This window comes from Narcine bancroftii, chromosome 5 (genome assembly GCF_036971445.1).
Source record: "Narcine bancroftii isolate sNarBan1 chromosome 5, sNarBan1.hap1, whole genome shotgun sequence".
NCBI lineage: Eukaryota > Metazoa > Chordata > Chondrichthyes > Torpediniformes > Narcinidae > Narcine > Narcine bancroftii.
In genome coordinates this window covers 111,601,410-111,623,125 of record NC_091473.1, presented here as the reverse complement: position 1 = coordinate 111,623,125, position 21,716 = coordinate 111,601,410, and the positions used below count along the sequence as shown (strand labels likewise).

The following is a 21,716-nucleotide window of genomic DNA, read 5'->3' as shown; positions in this document are numbered from 1 at the left end:
CGCCCCTCACATCCCCGCCCCTCACATCCCCGCCCCTCACATCCCCGCCCCTCACATCCCCGCCCCTCACATCCCCGCCCCCCCCCGCCCCTCACATCCCCGCCCCCCCCGCCCCTCACATCCCCGCCCCCCCCGCCCCTCACATCCCCGCCTCTCACATCCCCGCCCCCCGCCTCTCACATCCCCGCCCCCCGCCACTCACATCCCCGCCCCCCGCCCCTCACATCCCCGCCCCCCCCGCCCCTCACATCCCCGCCCCCCCCGCCCCTCACATCCCCGCCCCCCCCGCCCCTCACATCCCCGGCCCCCCCCCGCCCCTCACATCCCCGCCCCTCACATCCCCGCCCCCCCCCCGCCCCTCACATCCCCGCCCCCCCCGCCCCTCACATCCCCGCCCCCCCGCCTCTCACATCCCCGCCCCCCTCCGCCTCTCACATCCCCGCCCCCACCCCGCTCCCAATCCCAATCCTCCTCCATCGCCGCGGTCCAAGCGCGCACCTACCACGCCTCCAGGCAACGCTTCCGTCGCAGAGGTCAAGTGCCCCAGCAACCGGAAGTGAGGGATGCTGAAGGGGAGTGAAACAGCCACAATAATAAACATCACCAGGCTGCCATGTCCGCCGCAGTGCGGGTGACGCGGGCTGTTTCCGAGGGGACCGTCCATGCGGCGATGCCGACAGCGGTCCGGCTGGCACCACCAGCAGCACCAGCAGCACCAGCAGCAGCACCAGCAGCACCAGCAGCAGCACCAGGCAGGGCAGCGGCGAGCGGCGGCTTCACGCCCCGAGCAGCAGCTTGAGTTGGGTGCGGGAGGGAGCGGCGGCGGCGGCGGGGTCGGGGGCGGGGGGCGTGGAGCCCGGGCCGGCCTTTAACCGCGGCGGCAGCGACATAGGACTGGTTTCGAACGCTCATCTTTGCCCCTCGGTCCCGAGTGAGAGCGACTCTCGGCGCCAGACGGGGCCAAGATGCCCGAACACGCCGGGTGTCTGTGCGCCATCACCCGCTGAAGGCGGGCTTCAACTCATCGAGTCACCCATTCATTCAGTCGGTCTGTTCCCACACGACTCCCCCCCCCCCCATCCGTCTTGTGTGGATTCGTCACTTGCTTTTTGGAGGATCGACACGTTTTGTTTCGGTGGACGGATTTTCACATGTGCCTGAGCGATGAAGAAATCTGGGGCACCCAGCAGCCTCAAAAACAAGAAGAAAGGCTCGAAACAACCCGCGCAGGATCAACCCAGTGAGGGAAGCAGAGTTAAACGTCGCCCGGATCGGGAGCAAAGGGGCGAAATACAGAAAGAAAAGGTGAGCCCATCAGGGGAAAACCAAGTCCTGGAGCACTTGTGTATAAGCATTGTTCCCCCCCTGTGCAGGGACCCCCCCCCCCCTCATGTGGACTGTGCAGGGACACCCCCCCCCTCATGTGGACTGTGCAGGGAACCCCCCCCCCTCATGTGGACTGTGCAGGGACCCCCCCCCCCCTCATGTGGACTGTGCAGGGACCCCCCCCCCCTCATGTGGACTGTGCAGGGACCCCCCCCCCTCATGTGGACTGTGCAAGGACCCCCCCCCCCCTCATGTGGACTGTGCAAGGACCCCCCTCCTCATGTGGACTGTGCAGGGACCCCCCCCTCATGTGGACTGTGCAGGGACCCCCCCCTCATGTGGACTGTGCAGGGACCCCCCCCCACCTCATGTGGACTGTGCAGGGACCCCCCCCCTCATGTGGACTGTGCAGGGACCCCCCCCCTCAAGTGGACTGTGCAAGGACCCCTCTCCTCATGTGGACTGTGCAAGGACCCCCCCCCTCCTCATGTGGACTGTGCAGGGACCCCCCTCCTCATGTGGACTGTGCAGGGACCCCCCCCCCTCATGTGGACTGTGCAGGGACCCCCCCCCTCATGTGGACTGTGCAGGGACCCCCCCCTCATGTGGACTGTGCAAGGACCCCCCCCCCCCTCCTCATGTGGACTGTGCAAGGACCCCCCTCCTCATGTGGACTGTGCAGGGACCCCCCCCCTCATGTGGACTGTGCAGGGACCACCCCCCACCTCATGTGGACTGTGCAGGGACCCCCCCCCTCATGTGGACTGTGCAGGGACCCCCCCCTCATGTGGACTGTGCAGGGACCCCCCACCCCTCATGTGGACTGTGCAGGGACCCCCCCCCTCATGTGGACTGTGCAGGGACCCCCCACCCCTCATGTGGACTGTGCAGGGACCCCCCCCCCCTCATGTGGACTGTGCAGGGACCCCCCGCCCCTCATGTGGACTGTGCAGGGACCCCCCGCCCCTCATGTGGACTGTGCAGGGACCCCCCGCCCCTCATGTGGACTGTGCAGGGACCCCCCCGCCCCTCATGTGGACTGTGCAGGGACCCCCCGCCCCTCATGTGGACTGTGCAGGGACCCCCCGCCCCTCATGTGGACTGTGCAGGGACCCCCCGCCCCTCATGTGGACTGTGCAGGGACCCCCCGCCCCTCATGTGGACTGTGCAGGGACCCCCCGCCCCTCATGTGGACTGTGCAGGGACCCCCCGCCCCTCATGTGGACTGTGCAGGGACCCCCCGCCCCTCATGTGGACTGTGCAGGGACCCCCCGCCCCTCATGTGGACTGTGCAGGGACCCCCCGCCCCTCATGTGGACTGTGCAGGGACCCCCCCGCCCCTCATGTGGACTGTGCAGGGACCCCCCGCCCCTCATGTGGACTGTGCAGGGACCCCCCGCCCCTCATGTGGACTGTGCAGGGGCCCCCCGCCCCTCATGTGGACTGTGCAGGGACCCCCCGCCCCTCATGTGGACTGTGCAGGGACCCCCCGCCCCTCATGTGGACTGTGCAGGGACCCCCCGCCCCTCATGTGGACTGTGCAGGGACCCCCCGCCCCTCATGTGGACTGTGCAGGGACCCCCCGCCCCTCATGTGGACTGTGCAGGGACCCCCCGCCCCTCATGTGGACTGTGCAGGGACCCCCCGCCCCTCATGTGGACTGTGCAGGGACCCCCCGCCCCTCATGTGGACTGCAGGGACCCCCCCCCCCCCATGTGGACTGTGTTTGTTCACTCACCGCCCTCAAGATATTGTGAGAATCCTAAAAATTGGCAGTAGAAGGTTAAAGCGCATCGTGGGGTCACCCTTGTGTGGTTTTATTTTGCTTCTTGTACCAACGTGCCCAGGTTTTGAATCTTGTCACTTTAGTATTGGTAAGTGGTTCCAGTCGCATAAATATCGGCTCGCTTGTCACATAGTCCATTACTGAGACTTTTTTATTCTATCCAAGTCTATTTTTAAAACCAATGGGTCAAGTTTAAAAAAAAAAATGCATTGATAACTATTGATTGTGTGCAGATAAAGCTTTGACTCAAGGATTTACTGAAATTGACAACCATCAATTTCAGTTTGTCAACATGTTAAATTCTGGCATATGTCATAGAACCTAAATGCTGGAAACACGAACAAGATCCGGCTAGTTTGAGATTTCCATCGCGTTTATTTTTTTTTGAAAAGTGTGAAATATTCACACTTTGTCCAATAGTATTGAGTTTTTTTTTCCACTCTTGATTTTTTTTCTAAGCATATTAAATTAAGATGTAACCATCCAATTTTGTTTCTTGTCATAAACAATAAATGTCAACGTGTGCCAAACAATTTAATCTGAACATTTCATTGGGGAAATAAAAACTATTTGGATCTTGTTATTGCCAATGTTTGGATAAGAATTTGCCAATAATTTAGAGTTTTCTGATCCTATTACCTCAGAGTTAAGGGGCCTCATTTGTGTGAGGGGCGCTGGACAAAGTGGCAACTCTTCCATACGGTAGACCAAGTTCAAGAATTTCATGTATGTTACATTCTAAATGTAGTATTACATGGCAATAATGGAGCCTTTACTTTTTAGATTTTTTTTTAATCGTCAAGTTCAGTGAAATTTCAGTGCATGCTTTTGAACCATATATTTTGACCCACCTAGAAAACGATGCCTCCTCTGCCAGGCTCTTGTGCATTGACTTCAGCTTGGCATTTACACAATAATACCTCAGAGGCAGGTAGATAAACTATCCACACTGGGACTCAGCATCTCTCTCTGCAGCTGGATTCTGGACTTTTTGATGGAAAGACCACAGTCTGTTCGGGTTCCTTACAAAATCTCAAGCCACATTATACTTCAGGGCTGCATGCTTTGCCATGTTCAAGTTGATAGCTCTCAACTGTAATGCTCGATTCAGCTGCAACAGAATCATCGAGTTTGCAGATGACATAACAGTAGTTGGTGTCTTTGGCAATAATGACAAGTTACTTTACAGAGGGGAGGTTGATCAGCTTGTCCAGTGGTGCATGAATAACAACCTGAGTCTTAACATGGACAAAATAAAAGAGATGATTGTGGACATCAGGAGGATGAAAGACCACATCCCATGATGTGATCAATGGCTCTGTCATGGAGAGAGTGGGAAGCACAATGTTCCTTGGGGCCCATTTAAAGGACGACCTATCTTGGACCCACATCACCTCCTCATTAGTCAGGAAGGTGCAGCAGTGCCTACATTTCTAAAGGAGATTGAGGAGGGCAAGGCTACTGGCCACCATCCTAACAACATTCTACAGGAGCACAATAGGGAGTATCCTGGCTGGCTGCAACATGATGTGGTATGGTAGCTGCAAAGCATCAGATCAGAGCTCAGTACAGAGGGTGATTAAACCTGCTGACAGCACTGGGGTCTCCCTTCCCTCTATCGATGACATCTACAGTGAGTGGTGCTTAAAGAGGGCTGAGAGAATCATTGAGGACCCTTGCCATCTAGCCCGCAGTATCTTTGAGGCACTAAGGTAGAAACACAGGAGCATAAAAACCAGGACTGCTAGTTTTGGAAACAGGTTCTTCCTGCAGGTGATGAGACTGTTTAACAACTCTGGAAAGGTGTCAATTATTGTTATATCTATTTGTGTGTTTTGTATATGTACAATCAGATGATAATAAACCTGAATGAGTCAGACTTTATGAAGAGAGCAGATCAGTTAATGTTCAGGCTAGAGCCTTCATTGGAATTGAAGTTGATGAACAGCTGTCAAATGGAGCAGAAGAATGCCTTTCCTTTCTACTGATTGATCATGAGTTTTCAACATTTTTTCATCTCAGCAAAATATTTCATTTTGGCACAAATTGCTTTCTTTGAATGTTTCTTTATCATTAATGAAGAGTGAAATTCTATCTCCATGTCATTCTCAGCAAAAATATTTGGCACTTTAGAGGACAAAATGCTCAGGTAATGGAATGCTACTGCTTTATTGGACCATTTCCTATCTGAACAACCCTCATTTGCCAAAACATTCCAACTCTTTATTCTAATTTCCTCAATTGCACTGATCGCATTAGTGTAATGCCTTGATTTTAGTACTTTTCCAGTTTTCAAATTGCTTCATGACCTCCTCACATCTTAACTTGTAACAACCTCTCCCTCAATGTCAACAAAGTGAAGGAACTGGTTATTGACTTCATGAAGTCAGATGAACTCATGCCTACCTATCTCGACAGTGTTGAAATGGAGGTGGTGGAGATCTTTACATTTTGAGAAGTAAATATTACCAATAACTTGACCTGGTCCCACCACATTAACATTTTGATCTAGAAGGTACACTAACACCTCTCCTTCCTCAGAAGCCTGAAAAAATTTGTCATGTCGCCTGTGTCCCATACTAATTTTTGTTGATGTACCCTCGAAAGTGCCCCGCCCAGCTACATCACAGCTTGGAACAGGAATTGCTCTACTCATAGCTGCAAGAAGTTGCAGAGAGTTATGAATGCAGATCATGCTCTGGCACAAGCCAACCTCTATTCTATGAACTCTCTGCACTTCCCACTTTTGGTTACTCATCTTTGTACGTTCATATTAAATTTAATTTGTTAACTTTCCTGTGAATTGTCTTGAGATCTTTTATAATATTTTGAAAATAATGAATACAAGTCATTATTGCTATTGATGAATCTGACAGCATTCAAAAGATCATTTGTGATAATCTCTGTGAATATTTGAGAAACGAAAAGTAAGAAATAAAAGCAGAAAATACTTGGCAAGTCTGTGTCGTGAGACAAGCAGGGTAATGTTACAGTTTAATGTTCTCCACTCTCCCTACTCCAGAGTTGTTGATGTGTGCGGAGAGTGGTTGTTCCTGGTCCTCCAAAAGTCCATGATCATCCCCTTCGTCTTGTTCATGTTCAGACTTTGGTTACTCTCACACCATTTCACAAGATTTTCCACCTCATCTCTTTAGTGTGACTCATCATTGTTGCTGAGGAGGCCAACTATTTGCATCTTGATGCCCCTGAGGAAAGAGGGTGGTGGTGTTTCGCTAATTGTGGCTTTTGAAGTGATTATAAATGGAAGTCAAAAGACTGGAATGAAGCAAGTTGAAAAATGCTGGACCTCTATCACATAGTGATAACTGGAAATTTGAAAGGAGGGAAGAGTGCTGTGGAAATCTAGCGGATTAGGCAGCTTGTGTAAAGAGAGAAACTGAAGATTTTGAAAGCTGGAGATGCTGTTAATCTGAAAGAAAAATCAATCTTTCTGGAAATAAAGTAGGTCAGACACAGCTGCTGAATGAAACAATTAGTGCCCAAGGTTTATGACCCCTTTTCCCTCCCACTCCCCACTAGAATGTCATCAAGACTGCCCCTCTCCCCACTGACTCAGCCCCAGCATTATTTGCCCTTGCATGGCAACTGGACAGTTTGCTTTGACACAAACTTAAAGGCTCCTTATTGAATAGTGTTGAAGACTGAACACTGTTGCATGCCCAGGTGTGAGGGGAAATAATGTCCCTGAAGCTTGTGTGAGGGTTCATTGAAGCAGTGCAGCAATTTATATACTGCTTAATGTTCTGCATTCAGTGCTCACAAAGTGGCGGTATCTTTGTTGGAGCAGCCAGATGCAGATTGGGGGATTGTTTTGTGGAATACCTCTTTTCAATTTGCTAGGATTGCCTTGACCTTCATTCCATTGTCTGACCTCTGTCTTTTGCTTCTTACATTGATGTTAACTTTGTTCTCCCTTTACTCTGGAACTTAAAGCCTGTCTTTTAAAAAAAAAAATTCCTCTTCTAAAGGTTATTGTCCTGAAATGTAAACTTTTTTTTCTCCACAGATGCTACCCGAATAGCAAATATTTCCTGATTTTGTTTTAATATTAGTTTTTTGTGTTTCTAACCTTTAGCTTTTCATCTGAAAAAAATATTGCTGATATAGCTTGTTTTTAATAATTCCAATAAATACAAAAGATAGAAAAATACTGCTTGTTTAATTTGTGAACTAGAAGAAATGTATGACCAGACCATTTGATCTATTGTGTTATTCAATAAGATCACAGAGTATTTCACCTCTGCTGTTTTCTGACAATAAGATGAAGTTTGAATCTCCTTAATATCCAGAAGTCCATTGATTTTGAATATGCAAAGCAACTGAGTACACACTTTTTTTCTGATTTGAGGTAACCCCCCCCCCCACCCCATCAATTCCACTGTTTCCATCTCTTTCTATATTTCTGTATTTAAATTTTTTTATCTCCCTCTCAACTTTCCTCCTCCCTCATAATGGTCTGTCCAGCTGCAACAGCTTCTGTTTGCACCCCATCACCTCTTGATCCCTCTCCTACCTTCTTTCCCCCTTTAGACATGCAATTTCACCTTTTTATCATAGTTTTGACATAGGGTTCAGACTTGATATGCTGACTGACTATTTCTACCCATGGATGCTATCTAACCAGGTGAGTTTTTCCAGCAGTTCCTTACCTACTAGAATATGCAATCCTCTAGGGTGAAGACATTTTTACTGATGCCCAATCTTTAATTGTGAAATGGTGGCTCCAGCTTTTAGACATTGCTGACAGGGTCAACTTGATCCCTGGATCTTCCCAGTCACACCAGAAGAATTTTGTATCTCTGAGATATCCCTTTTTATATTTCTAAAGTCAAGAAAGCATACTGCAGCCTTGAGGAAAAAAAAAGCTGGAGGAACTTTTCAGGTCAGGTGGCATCCTTGGGAAGAAATAGTCAGTCACTGTTTTGAGTTGGGACCTTTTATAGACTCAATATTCAAGACCACTATCCTTTATTGGGAAATTGTACAGCCATTCTTATTATCCTGTCCTCAGTGGATAATCCTGCTACCACTGTAATCAACATACCTGTACTGACTATTTATTCCACTTCATCAATGTATCTTCTGGAGGAAAGTTTGGAGCATATCCAGTATTCCAGATGTGATGTCATCAAAGCTTTATGTAATTTTAATAAGCTTCCTCTTGCAATAGAGACCAACAGCCATTTGCCCTTCTGATTGCTTGTTCTACTGGGATGGAATATTTGTAGATGTATTTGGGAGATAAATTGGTAAAATTAAAGTAGGTTACATACATGTACACACTTTAAAACAGATGTTATTTGAAATACTGAAGAATTCATGTTCAGTGACTTTATAGAAACTATGGAGAATGCTACGAACATTTCACAAGTAGGTGCTAATTGAAATGATGTCATGAAATGAATGGACTGGAGACACTCTGGCTGTTGAAAGCTCTTTGCAAGGGTTTTGACAGAGTGCACAGAAAGTTCACTCCTGGTTCTTGTTGACCTAAAAACAGCAGATGGGAGCAGAAGACTAACTCCTATTGTTTGCTGGAGAAGGAGGGGTATTTTTGCAAGTGAGAGAAAGAAGGACATGTGGCTGGCAGTTTGAAATCTCAGATGGAGAGGGAGAGTCACAGCTGAAACAGGCCAGGGGAAGTTTGTAGGAACTGAAACAGAAACTCCAGAGTGGTGGATGGGTGGAAGTATATCTGACTGATGTTACTCTTGGAATAAGAGGATCAGGAAGGAACTCTATGGTAGACTGAAAGAAAGACGTTATCATCTGGAGAACCCTGATGGGGCAAGTTTCATCAGCAAGACATTGAGGTGACTAATGGTGGTACTTCAGTTGTGGAAATCCTGGAACAACACATATCTCTCTCTGCAAACCCTACGAGAACCTTCCTGAGTGGTAAACACTTACCTTTCGAGCACTAAAGCCTGGTGAACTTTATACATGTTAAATTCTGTGCACAGTATAAGAATTGTCTGTAATCAGTGAACTTGGAAGAATGAGAAGTGAGATTGAACTGTGAACCAAAGAACTTTTCTTAAATTTACGCACACATTACATACACGTGCGCTTAGAATTAGAAGGGGGTTAAGTTGGGTTAGTTAAGTTAATAGAGATAAGTTAAAGTTTGATTCTGTTTTCATGTTTAAAGATGATTGAAAACAACTTTTGTTTAAGTAACCATTTGTTGTGGTGAATATCTATTGCTGCTGGGTTTTGGGGTCCTTTGGGCTATTAACACTACCTGCTTGGGTAACTTTGTGTAATTCATATACAGGAACTTCCAGGTCCTTATTTGCACCAGCCCCTTTCAATCTCTCAGGACCTTTAAAAAAAAATCTGCTCTTTACTTTCAATCAAATTGGATGACTTCATATTGTTCATGTTGTATTTTTATCTGACGTGCTTTTTGTTGGCCTCTCTGAATAAGCACACAGTTTCTCTGTTCTTTGAAGACATCATGCTATTCAGCTATTGACAAATAATTCCCTCATCTTTAATTTGCTACAAGTGTCCTGTTAATATTAATTGAATTCTTGGATTATTTCTTCTTCTGCATCATGCATATTGTGGTAAATTAATTTGTACCATTTTTGATGGTGGATCTTGTGTACCTGTGTGGCTTCAGCAAGTAAGAATTTTGGCTCATTTATACTTGTATTTTTGACAATAAACTCTCAGATCATCTCATTTATTCTATCACTAAGGTCAGGAAAGCTAATATGTAGTTCCTGGTTTCCTTTGTCCTCAGTTTCTCAGGCAGAGGGGTTTAAACTAGATTTGCAGGGGGATAGGAACCAGAGTGTTAGAGCAGATAGTGGAGGAGGATAAAGGTCATGTAAGGACTGCATGTAAAGACAGAAATCAAAGGTTTGTATATGATAGAAATGTTCTCAAGTGTATTTATTTCAAAGCAAGGGATATTGTTGGAAAGGCAGATGAGCTGAGGGTGTGGATTGGCATGTCGGATCATAACAGTAAGTGAGACTTGGTTGCAGGAAGGGCAGGACTGGCAGCTCAATATTCTGGGGTTTCATTGTTTCAGACATGATAGAGGGGGAGGGATGAAAGGGGAAGAGGTTGCATTGCAAGTCAGGGAAAGTATCACAGCTGTGCTTAGATAGGATAGCTAAGAGGGCTCGTCTATAGAGGCCATATGGATGGAGCTGAGGAATGGGAAAGGTATGACCATAACTGATAGGGTTGCATTGTAGACTACCCAAAAGTCAGAGAGAATTGGAGGAGCAAATCTGTAGAGAGGTAGCAGGCCAATGTAATAAACAGAAAATTGTGGTAGTAGGAGATTTTAACTTTCCACATATTGACTGGGATTCCCATATATATATATAAAAAAAAATTGGGTCGTATGTATGGATGGTAATAAGTAGCATAGGTCGTAAAGCGGGGACTGTCTGTACATAATTCGCTGAAAGTAATGTCACAAGTAGACAGGGTTATAAAGAAAGCTTTTGGCATCTTGGCCTTCATGAATCAAAAGTGTTGAGTAGAGGAGGTGAAATGTTATGGTGAGGTTGTACAAGACATTGGTGAGACCAAATTTGAAGTGTGCGGTTCAGGTTGCCTAACGACAGTAAGAATATCAGTAAGATTGAAAGAGTACAGAGAAGATGTACTAGATGTTGCTGGGTCTTCGGGCATTGAGTTAGAGGGGAAGATGAAATAGATTAGGACTTCATTCCTTGGAATGTAGAAGAATGAGGGGAGATTAGATAGAGATTTACAAAATTATGAGGAGTATAGACAGAGTAAATGGGAGTAGGCTCTTTTTATTCAGATTAATAGAGGTAAATACATGAGAACATGGGTTTAGGGTGAAAGGGAAAAGGATTAGGGGAACCATGGGGGGGAACTTCTTCACTCAGAGTGGTGGGAGTGTGGAACGAGGTGCCATCTGATGTGGTAAATGCGGGGTTAATCTTAAGTTTCAAGAATAAATTGGATGGATATATGATGGGAGAGGTCTGGAGGGTTATAGACTGGATGCAGGTCGATGGGATTGACAAAATAATGTTTCAGCACAGACTTGAAGGGCCAAATGGCCTCTTCTGTGCTGTGGTGTTCTATACTTCTGTGATAACCTGCTTGCTGACTATTTGCAAATCCAGATGGTTTGGAACATGACTCATTTGTAGCCCCAGTTCCTGCCCTGCCTTTGTATTTACCAGGTTCATTAAAAATCTGTTGAACTTTGTAGCATAAAAAATAAGTTAATTAAAATTGAGGTGGAGGTTGTAAACAGCATTAGGGCTTGTCCTGGCCCACCTTTGTTGATATAATGGGCAATGAAATGTAGCAGTGCATCTACTTTCTGTCTGAAACCTGAGGAAATCTGGCACGTCGCCTGCATCCCGTAACTTATACAGCTGCATCAATAAAAACATACTCTCAGGGTGCATCACTATGTAGTACAGAAACTGTTGTGCCTGAGACTGCAAGAAACTGCAGAAGGTTGTGAATGTAGCTCAGGGCATTGTTAATATCCACTCTCCTCTATCAGTGCTATCTCTCACTACTACTGCCTTGGAACTTAAGATTGACCTCTCATTTACAGCCAATGTTATATAAAAAAAAACCTCATCTCCTCTATCCTGGCCATCCTCCATTCATCTCCCTCCTGTAAGGAAAAGATTCATGAGTGGGATCATGAACCACCAGATTCAAGGACCATATCTTTCCAACTGTTGTCAAACTCTTAAATGAACCTCAGCAGTAAAATTATGCTGAATTTGCTCAAACCAAGTGGTCTTTCTCTGTAACTCAACACACTGTTGAATGTGTCAATGAAATGAGCTTCAAGAGGAAGTGGGAGATGTCCAGTTGATCTCTCCAAAGAACCTCTATTGTGGTACCTGTGATAATAAGCTTGCATTAAAAAGGATAATTTCTGAATGGTCAAAAATCTGTCAAGTTAAGTTTATTATCATCTGATTACACAAGTGTAATCTGATGAAACAGCGTTCTCCGGTCCTTGGTGCAATCGTGCAGAAATACAACCAGACTAACACACATACAGGCAGCAGTGCATATGCAAGACAAGTATTAAAAGTAAATAAATAAACATTATTTGTTAATAAGAGTCTCAGATGGTTAGTGTGAGGAGTTCCTTTGGTCCTTCAGCCTTCTCACTGCCCGTGGGAAGAAGCTGTTCCTCAGCCTGGTATCTCTTCCCTGGGTGATGATGGTGGCATCACGAAGGTCTTGAGGCAGTTTTCCTTGGTCCCAACAAAGCTTGAAAAACTCATGCAGTTTGGCATGCAGAGTTTTGCCGCCAGCCTTCCAGACCTCTGGGGGGATTCCATCCATACCTGCTGCTTTGCCACTTTTCAGTTGTTCGTTTGCCTTATATGTCTCATCCTGGGTGAGGACCTCATCCAGCTCTAGCCTTAGGGGCTGTTGAGGGAGCTGGAGCAGGGCGGAATCTTGGACTGAGCGGTTGGCACTGAAAAGAGATTGGAAGTGTTCTGACCATCGGTTGAGGATGGAGATCTTGTCGCTGAGGAGGACTTTGCCGTCTGAGCTGCGCAGCGGGCTTTGGACTTGGGATGAGGGGCTGTACACAGCCTTTAGAGCCTCGTAGAAACCCCTGAAGTCACCAGTGTCCGGGCTGAGCTGGGTTCGTTTGGCGAGGCTAGTCCACCACTCATTTTGGATCTCCCGGAGTTTGCGCTGAAGATGGCTGCATGCGCGACGGAAGGCTTGTTTCTTCTCTGGACAGGACGGCTTTGTAAGGTGAGCCTTACAAGGGCGAGAAATCAGACTGCTCAAACTACAGGGGAATCACTCTGCTCTCCATTGCAGGCAAAATCTTTGCTTGGATTCTCCTAAATAGAATAATACCTAGTGTCGCTGAGAATATTCTCCCAGAATCACAGTGCGGCTTTCGCGCAAACAGAGGAACTACTGACATGGTCTTTGCTCTCAGACAGCTCCAAGAAAAGTGCAGAGAACAAAACAAAGGACTCTACATCACCTTTGTTGACCTCACCAAAGCCTTCGACACCGTGAGCAGGAAAGGGCTTTGGCAAATACTAGAGCGCATCGGATGCCCCCCAAAGTTCCTCAACATGATTATCCAACTGCACGAAAACAACAAGGTCGGGTCAGATACAGCAATGAGCTCTCTGAACCCTTCTCCATTAACAATGGCGTGAAGCAAGGCTGTGTTCTCGCACCAACCCTCTTTTCAATCTTCTTCAGCATGATGCTGAAACAAGCCATGAAAGACCTCAACAATGAAGACGCTGTTTACATCCGGTACCGCACGGATGGCAGTCTCTTCAATCTGAGGCGCCTGCAAGCTCACACCAAGACACAAGAGAAACTTGTCCGTGAACTACTCTTTGCAGACGATGCCGCTTTAGTTGCCCATTCAGAGCCAGCTCTTCAGCGCTTGACGTCCTGTTTTGCGGAAACTGCCAAAATGTTTGGCCTGGAAGTCAGCCTGAAGAAAACTGAGGTCCTCCATCAGCCAGCTCCCCACCATGACTACCAGCCCCCCCACATCTCCATCGGGCACACAAAACTCAAAACGGTCAACCAGTTTACCTATCTCGGCTGCACCATTTCATCAGATGCAAGGATCGACAGTGAGATAGACAACAGACTCGCCAAGGCAAATAGCGCCTTTGGAAGACTACACAAAAGAGTCTGGAAAAATAACCAACTGAAAAACCTCACAAAGATAAGCGTACACAGAGCCGTTGTCATACCCACACTCCTGTTCGGCTCCGAATCATGGGTCCTCTACCGGCATCACCTACGGCTCCTAGAACGCTTCCACCAGCGTTGTTTCCGCTCCATCCTCAACATTCATTGGAGCACTTTCATCCCTAACGTCGAAGTACTCGAGATGGCAGAGGTCTCAGCATCGAGTCCACGCTGCTGAAGATCCAGCTGCGCTGGGTGGATCACGTCTCCAGAATGGAGGACCATCACCTTCCCAAGATCGTGTTATATGGCGAGCTCTCCACTGGCCACCGTGACAGAGGTGCACCAAAGTAAAGGTACAAGGACTGCCTAAAGAAATCTCTTGGTGCCTGCCACATTGACCACCGCCAGTGGACTGATATCGCCTCAAACCGTGCATCTTGGCGCCTCACAGTTTGGCGGGCAGCAACCTCCTTTGAAGAAGACCGCAGAGCCCACCTCACTGACAAAAGGCAAAGGAGGAAAAACCCAACACCCAACCCCAACCAACCAATTTTCCCCTGCAACCGCTGCAACCGTGTCTGCCTGTCCCGCATCGGACTTGTCAGCCACAAACGAGCCTGCAGCTGACGTGGACATTTACCCCCTCCATAAATCTTCGACTGCGAAGCCAAGCCAAAGAAAAAGAAAAATCTCTTCCCTGACCGAGATCTAAAAATTAATCAGGCGACATGGAGAATTCTTCAAGAAGTTCAAACTTTTATTTGCAAACTAAAACTTTTGCGATCAAAGAATTAGTCACTGACTGCCCACACAACATAATGCATAGCCTTTTTGTATATTATAGTCCTGACTTAATCACATTTGTACACCTAGTCATTCATAACCACATATCTTAACAGTATGTCATCCCTAATCTCGCCACAATTATTTTCATTATTTTCCACCCTATTAATCTTATCATGTTTTGAACCACGTGTTTCATCATATCTTGCTACCTTATTCTTGACATAATGAATTGTTACCCTTGCACAGTGTGAGCAAACTGGCACCCTGAAGCACAGTGTGTACAGTGCAGTAAATACAATGATGAATACACAGCAAATATAGCTCATAGTAAATTGTTACATAGTAATGGATTAATTAATACTTAAGAAATAGTATATAGTTCATGTGGTTTATTTTCCATAAACGATGCTGTGTCTAGGGTGGAAGGGGTCCTCAATGCTTTTTCACACCTGTTTCAGAGGACAAACCCATTAGATCACATTGATGGAGGGGAGGGAGACTCCATTCTCTCTGTGCCACTCTTCTGGTCATGTGGTTTGACCTCCGATCCATTTCTCTGCAGCAACCGTACCATAGCTTTCCAGGATGCTGTCTATAAAGCTCCTCAGGAAAGTTGACATGATGGTTGTCAGTAGCCTTGCCAGCATCAGTCTTCTCAGGAAGTTTGTTTGCTGTTGCGCCTTCCTGACTCGTGAAGAGATGCTGTGTGTCCACAATAGGTCACTAGTTAAATGGACTCCAAGGAACTTGGTTCTCTCCACGACAGAGTTTTTGATGTGTTGTGGACAGTGGTCATTCCTAGCCCTCCTGAAGTTCATGGTCATCTCCATCATCTAGTCCAGTGGTTCCCAACCTTTTACTTTCCACTCACATACCACTTTAAGTATTCTCTATGCCACAAGTGTTCTGTGATTAATAAGGGATTGCTTAAGGTGGTATGTGGGTGGAAAGAAAAAGTTTGAAAACCACAGTTTTAATCATTCCAAATTGATTCGTTATGTGCACAGTTTCATAACTCCAAAGGAAATGGGCCAATGACAATTTTTCTCAAGCAAAATATTTCTATAATAATTGGGTCTAGAGCAGTGATTCTCAACCTTCCCTTCCTACTCACATACCACCTTAAGCAATCCCTCACTAATCACAGAACACTATGGCATAGGGAATACTTAAAGTGTGATGTGAGTGGAAAGGATAAGGTTGGGAACCACTAGTCTAGTCCATGTTGAGACTCGGGTTGTTACTCTTGCACTGTATCGTGAGATTTTCCAACTCCTCTCTGCATTGTGACTCATTGTTGTTGCTTCTTCTGCAAATTTGATGACTGTTGGATCTGGATCTGCTTGTTTGGTCTGTTGGATAAGTAGAGTTTTACTGTATTGGGATTGCTTTTGCAACTTATTATTAAAAATGCAAGCTATTAAAGGCATGAACTATTATTTATTTTCAATCAGCCTTGCATCTTTTGTTTCTTTAGGTGGATGGTTATGGAGTTCTGACTGCTAAGCTACAAGAAGAATGCTGTTTAGCTGGAAAGGGTGTGGAAAAGATTGACAAGGTTGTTGCTGGGACTGGAGGGCTTGAGTTCCAAGCACAAACTAGATGGGCTGAGACTTTTTACCCTGGAGCAATGGTTCTCAACCTTTTTCTTCCAGTCACATACCACTTTAATATTCCCTTTGCTATAGGTGCTCTGTGATTAGTAAGGGATTGCTTAAGGTGGTGTGTGGGTGGAACGAAAAAGTTTGAAAACCTTTGCCCTGGAGTATAGGAGGCTGAAGAGTAAGCTTGAGTGCATAAAATTTAGGATATTGATGAGGTGAATTATCATTCAGAGTTTAGAACCAGATCTTTAAAACCGGATGTGTAAATGGAATAAGCTGGTAGAGGAAGTGGAAGAGGCCAAATCATTTAAAAAGACCTTGGCAAGTATATGGGTAGGATAGGAAAGGTTTAGAAGGACAATGGACAAATTCCAGGCAAATGGGACTTGCAGTGATGGACAATTTGGTTGGCATGGACCAGGAAGTTGAATTTTTTTTTTTAGAGCTGTAAAAACATGGAAACGTGTTTAGAGCTGACTCAATCCTTCTAATCTGCTATAGATATATAATGGCTTCTGATTCATTGGATTAATGAACAGCTAATTGTATAATTCCATTAACAAGCAACTGGAAGCATCTTTCCATTTCATGAATAATCAGGTATGGCAGATATTTAAAAATGCATTACAGATGTTGAGGTTCCATTCTTGGTAATTCTGATTTCTTTGCATTTAATTCAGATCACATTAAGCCAGTTCTCTGATGTCAAATATTTTTTCCAGCATTTCTACAAGTATCTTTTTCGATTAAGTGTTTCACTCTTGAAGCAAGTCTTGATTTGTTTTACTGCCTAGGTGAAAGATAACATTTACTGCTGTATTAATGGCTTTGAGCATTTGAGTTGGAGAAAAGGTAGCAATAACCTTTCATTTTGCCTAATTTGGGTTATATTTGCTGCAAGTCCTTTGGAACATTTTAATGATTTGTTTTGAAGTTTACTCAGTATTTGGAGCAAGCTTGCAACATACCTTTTGCACATGGTTTCAAAAGCTAGAATTCCTTGCCCAACCCTGGAGCTGAAGTTGTCTTTTACTTGTATGTGTTATTCAAAATCTTTGAGCATTCCTTTGCATCTTTTCATGTCTTCACAGATATTTAAATGGACAGTTCAGGTTTGTCTGTTTTGATAATGTGGAAGTTTGCCTTGAGTAATTTTCATTGAAACTTATGATTAAAATTGTGAGATTTGGCAGGGTCAGTAATTTGCTTTGAATCAAACTGCGTACATGGATTTTTTTGTGTGCAAGTTTGTATATGCTGGGCTTGTCTGGGACCAATAATCACACTGATAGCATTTCACTCTGTAAAATGAAAACTTGTTTCTTACAATCCGTGCTTTACAAGCTTGCCAAGCAGGAATTGACTTGCTTACAGTGTATTTTAATGGGAATTTGCTGAGACTGAATGATCTGGTTTCTTCTATTTATGAAGCAATATTTTTGTGTGTGTATTTGTTCTGCATATGTATTGCATGTCTGTATGTGTGCTATGTCTGTTTGTGTGTTTCCATGTTTTTGCACTGAGGTCCAGAGAATGCTGTTTTGTTGGGTTGTGTTTGTGCAGTTGGATGATCAGTGAACTTGAGGAAGGATGAGAATGCAAGAGAATTTTTGGATGTATCAATGGCCTGTTAAGTGCATCTTTTTTGTACTCTGCGCAACCAGCATCATCAAAATTTGCAATCATTCATTCATTTTCATATTGAACACTATTAATTAAATCTGTTTCATGTTAAATTTATTGCTTATAAATTTAATGCTGCCACAGGAGATGAAATTGATCCAGTGCCTTGTTTGATAGAAAGTTTAATTTAGCTGAAGTACAAAATCAAGGCATCTGGCTCATTCTGTTCAACATCAAGGTGTTTTTCATTCATTTGATGCATAACAACATGTTTACTGATATTTTACAGACTCTGAACTTCACTGTGCCTGAAGTCATCTTCAAAGGTTTCAGTTTGTCTCGTAATAGGATTAAAAAAAGTTCTGATTGATGTTTCAAAGTGTCACTTCATTAGCATTTATCATAGAATCAAAGGACTGCATAGTGACAGACCTTTTTTGGCCCACCTTGTCCATGCTGATCATGATTCCTCTTTCTGCTAATCCCATTTGCCTGCATTACACCCTTATCCCTTTCTGATCCCAAGAACCTAACAAGGCACTTAGATTAGCCAGGGCTGTCCTCTCCCATGCAATCTGGAAGACACTCCCAGAAGATCCAGAGACAGCTGTGCGACACGAGGTGCATGTGACAAGGGATCAAGACCATAAATAGACCACCAGACAATCTTGCGAGCCGAAGACAATGAAACCTTCCTTCTGGAAGGACTGAACATCTTCACATGATTTGTCAAGAAGAGCAGGCTGCCGTCAAAGAAAGCTCCATCTCCCCTTAATGAACGGCCCCCTTGCATGGCCGCAGCCAAAGTGAGGATAACATGATCCAAGGTGAACCCAGACAAGGCAGCAAGACTAGACAACATACCTGGTTGGGTTCTGACCAATTGACAGAGGTCCTTACGAACATCTCCAACAAACTTTAGGAGAAATATTAGAGGATGCTTCTTCACTCAGAGAGTGGTGGCAGAATGGAATGTTCTTCCGAATGAGATAATTGTGGCAGGGTTCCTTCTGTCATTTAAGAGAAGGTTGGATGTGTACGTGGAGGTGAGGGGTTGGAGGGATATTGGCGGAGAGCGAGAGGATTGAGCTAGTGGAGTTGTTCAAGTGAACCGGTGCGGACTCGAAAGGCCGACATGGACTGTTTCCGCTCTGTAAATGGTTATATGGTCATACATCACTGCAGCAGTCTATTGTCCCTGAAGGTTTCAAGACAGCCACCATCATCCCGGTACCAAAGAGGGTGACGGTAACAGGCCTCAATGACTCTTGACCAGTGGTACTGAACCTCCACCATGATGAAACACTTGGAGTGTCTGGTGATGGAGCAAATCAAAGCTCACTGCCCAGAGACTCTGGACCCATTTCATTTTACTGACATGAAACTGCTCCACTGACGATGCTATAGCCTTGCCCCCTCCACTCCGTCCTAACCCGCCTGGAGAACAATGCCTTGTACTCCAGGCTGCTCTCATTGACTTCAGGTTGGGATTGAATACAATCATTTTCAGAGGCTGGTGGAGAAGCTGTCCTCGCACCCCTCTCTGTAACTGTATTCTGGACTTGCTAACGGAAATATCCAGGTCGGCAGTAGAAAGTCGAGCTCTGGCACATCTCCGAGCTGTGTGCTCAGCCCATTCCTGTTCACGCTACTGACTCATAGTGCTGGGCCAGATCCAGCTCTCACAGTCATCAGTTTGTCATCTGCAAACTGTCATCTCATCAGAAACCATGGTGAGTCACATTACAGAGAAGAGGTGGAAAACCCATTAAATCGTGCAAGAATAACAACCTAAGTAACATTGTGGACAAGACAAAGAGGATGATTGTGGATTTCGGGAGGACCAGGGATGACCAGTGGAGAGAGTAGAGAGCACCAAGTTCCTTGGAATCCACTAAAGTGGTGACCTATCCTGGACAGGCAACATCTCTTTATTTGTCAGGAAGGTGCAACAGTGACCACACGTAATGAAGTGGAGGCAGACATGGCTACTGGCCACAATACAGGCCACTTCTTCAGGACCTCTATTGAGAGCATCCTGGCTGGCTGCATAACTGTGGTTTGGTTGTTGTAGAACATTGGATCGCAGGCCAATCCACTGGACCATAAGAATGGCATAGAGGATCATTGGGTTCCTCTCCCTTCCCCACACCCCCCCCCCTTCCATTGCTGTGATTTGTTTGAGGAGGCCTTGCAAAATCTTTGAGGACCCCAACCACCCCGCACACAGATTCTTCAAGCTTCTCCTGACAGGAAAGAGGTACAGGAGTAACAGACAGAACCCAGGCTGAGAAACAGTGAGACTGGTGAATGAACTGCGCAAACCCTCTGGGATTCTATTATTTATTAAACAGTATTTATTTATTTTTATATACGTATATTTGTACTGCACGTGTATTGGCTGTATGCGTGCTTGCATGTTTTTTCACCAAGGATTGGAGAATGCTGTTTTGTCAGGTTGAACTTGTACAATTGGATGCAAATAAACTTGAACTTGAAAATATCTTTTAAATATTGTAATGTATCTTCCTCCATCACTTCCATTGTCAGCCTATTCCAGATAATCGTCCCCCTCAGAGGTGTATTTTGGGATATAACTTTAAACTGATCTTATTTTACTGATAAGGTATCATGTGACCAAACAATGATTGTCCTTTTGGTTTTTTCCCTCCTTGTTCCAACAGCGTGTCGGCTGACAGGTTAAATGTTTCTGTAAATCTTCCTCTGGTTTCAGGTGAATGATGGAATTAGGAGACAATTTTTTTTTTTAAATTTTCACACCATAAATCACATTAGCCATGATATACACTTTTTATTTTTGACACATATACAGTGACTTTTTCTCCCCCCCCCCCCTCTCCTCCCAAGCCACCCCCCCACCCCCCCCCCTCATCCATTTTAGGTATACAATCTAGGTTGCATTAAACCAGTCAGACAATGTTGTCATTCAACAAAAATACACCAGAAATTCTACTGAGTCCATTCTTTTCTTTCCTTCTCCTTCCATCAACTTAGGTAATGTTTGTTCCCGGTAGGTTTTCGCTATTGTATTTAATGTAAGGCTCCCATACTTGTTCGAATATTTCAATATTATTTCTTAAACTATATGTTATTTTTTCTAATGGAATACATTTATTCATTTCTATATACCATTGTTGTATTTTCAAATTATCTTCCAATTTCCAGGTTGACATAATACATTTTTTTTGCTACGGCTAGGGCTATCTTAACAAATCTTTTTTGTGCATCCTCCAAATCAATTCCAAATTCTTTGTTTTTTATGTTACTTAGGAGAAAGATCTCTGGATTCTTTGGTATATTGTTTTCTGTTATTTTATTTAATATCTGATTGAGATCATCCCAAAATTTTTCTACTCTCTCACATGTCCAGATTGCATGAATTGTTGTTCCCATTTCTTTTTTACATCGAAAACATCTATCAGATACTGTTGGGTCCCATTTATTTAACTTTTGCGGTGTAATGTATAGTCTGTGTAACCAATTATATTGTATCATACATTGCCTCGTATTTATTGTATTTCTCATCGTTCCAGAACATAATTTCTCCCATGTTTCCTTTTTTATCTTTATATTTAAATCTTGTTCCCACTTTTGTTTAGTTTTACCATTTGTTTCCTCATTCTCCTTTTCTTGCAGTTTAATATACATATTTGTTATAAATCTTTTGATTAACATTGTATCTGTAATCACATATTCAAGGTTACTTCCCTCTGGTAAACTCAAATTGCTTCCTAATTTATCTTTCAAGTAGGATCTCAGTTGGTAATATGCCAGCGCTGTATCTCCGGTTATATTGTACTTATCTCTCATTTGTTCAAAGGATAAGAATCTACTTCCTGAAAAACAATTTTCTATTCTTTTAATCCCTTTTTTTTCAC

The 21,716-nt window shown here is 44.8% G+C and overlaps 1 protein-coding gene across 2 annotated transcripts in view; it reads left to right on the top strand.

Moving 5' to 3' along the window:
- The first annotated feature begins 499 nt into the window (after positions 1-499).
- Positions 500-21,716, top strand: part of mast2 (microtubule associated serine/threonine kinase 2) — a 416,446-nt gene continuing 395,229 nt past the window's right edge. For both annotated transcript variants that reach the window (XM_069938760.1, XM_069938759.1), the window contains exon 1: positions 500-1,305. In XM_069938760.1, the coding sequence (XP_069794861.1) occupies positions 1,165-1,305 (141 nt within the window). In that variant the 5' untranslated portion in view covers positions 500-1,164. The remainder of the gene's footprint in view (positions 1,306-21,716) is intronic.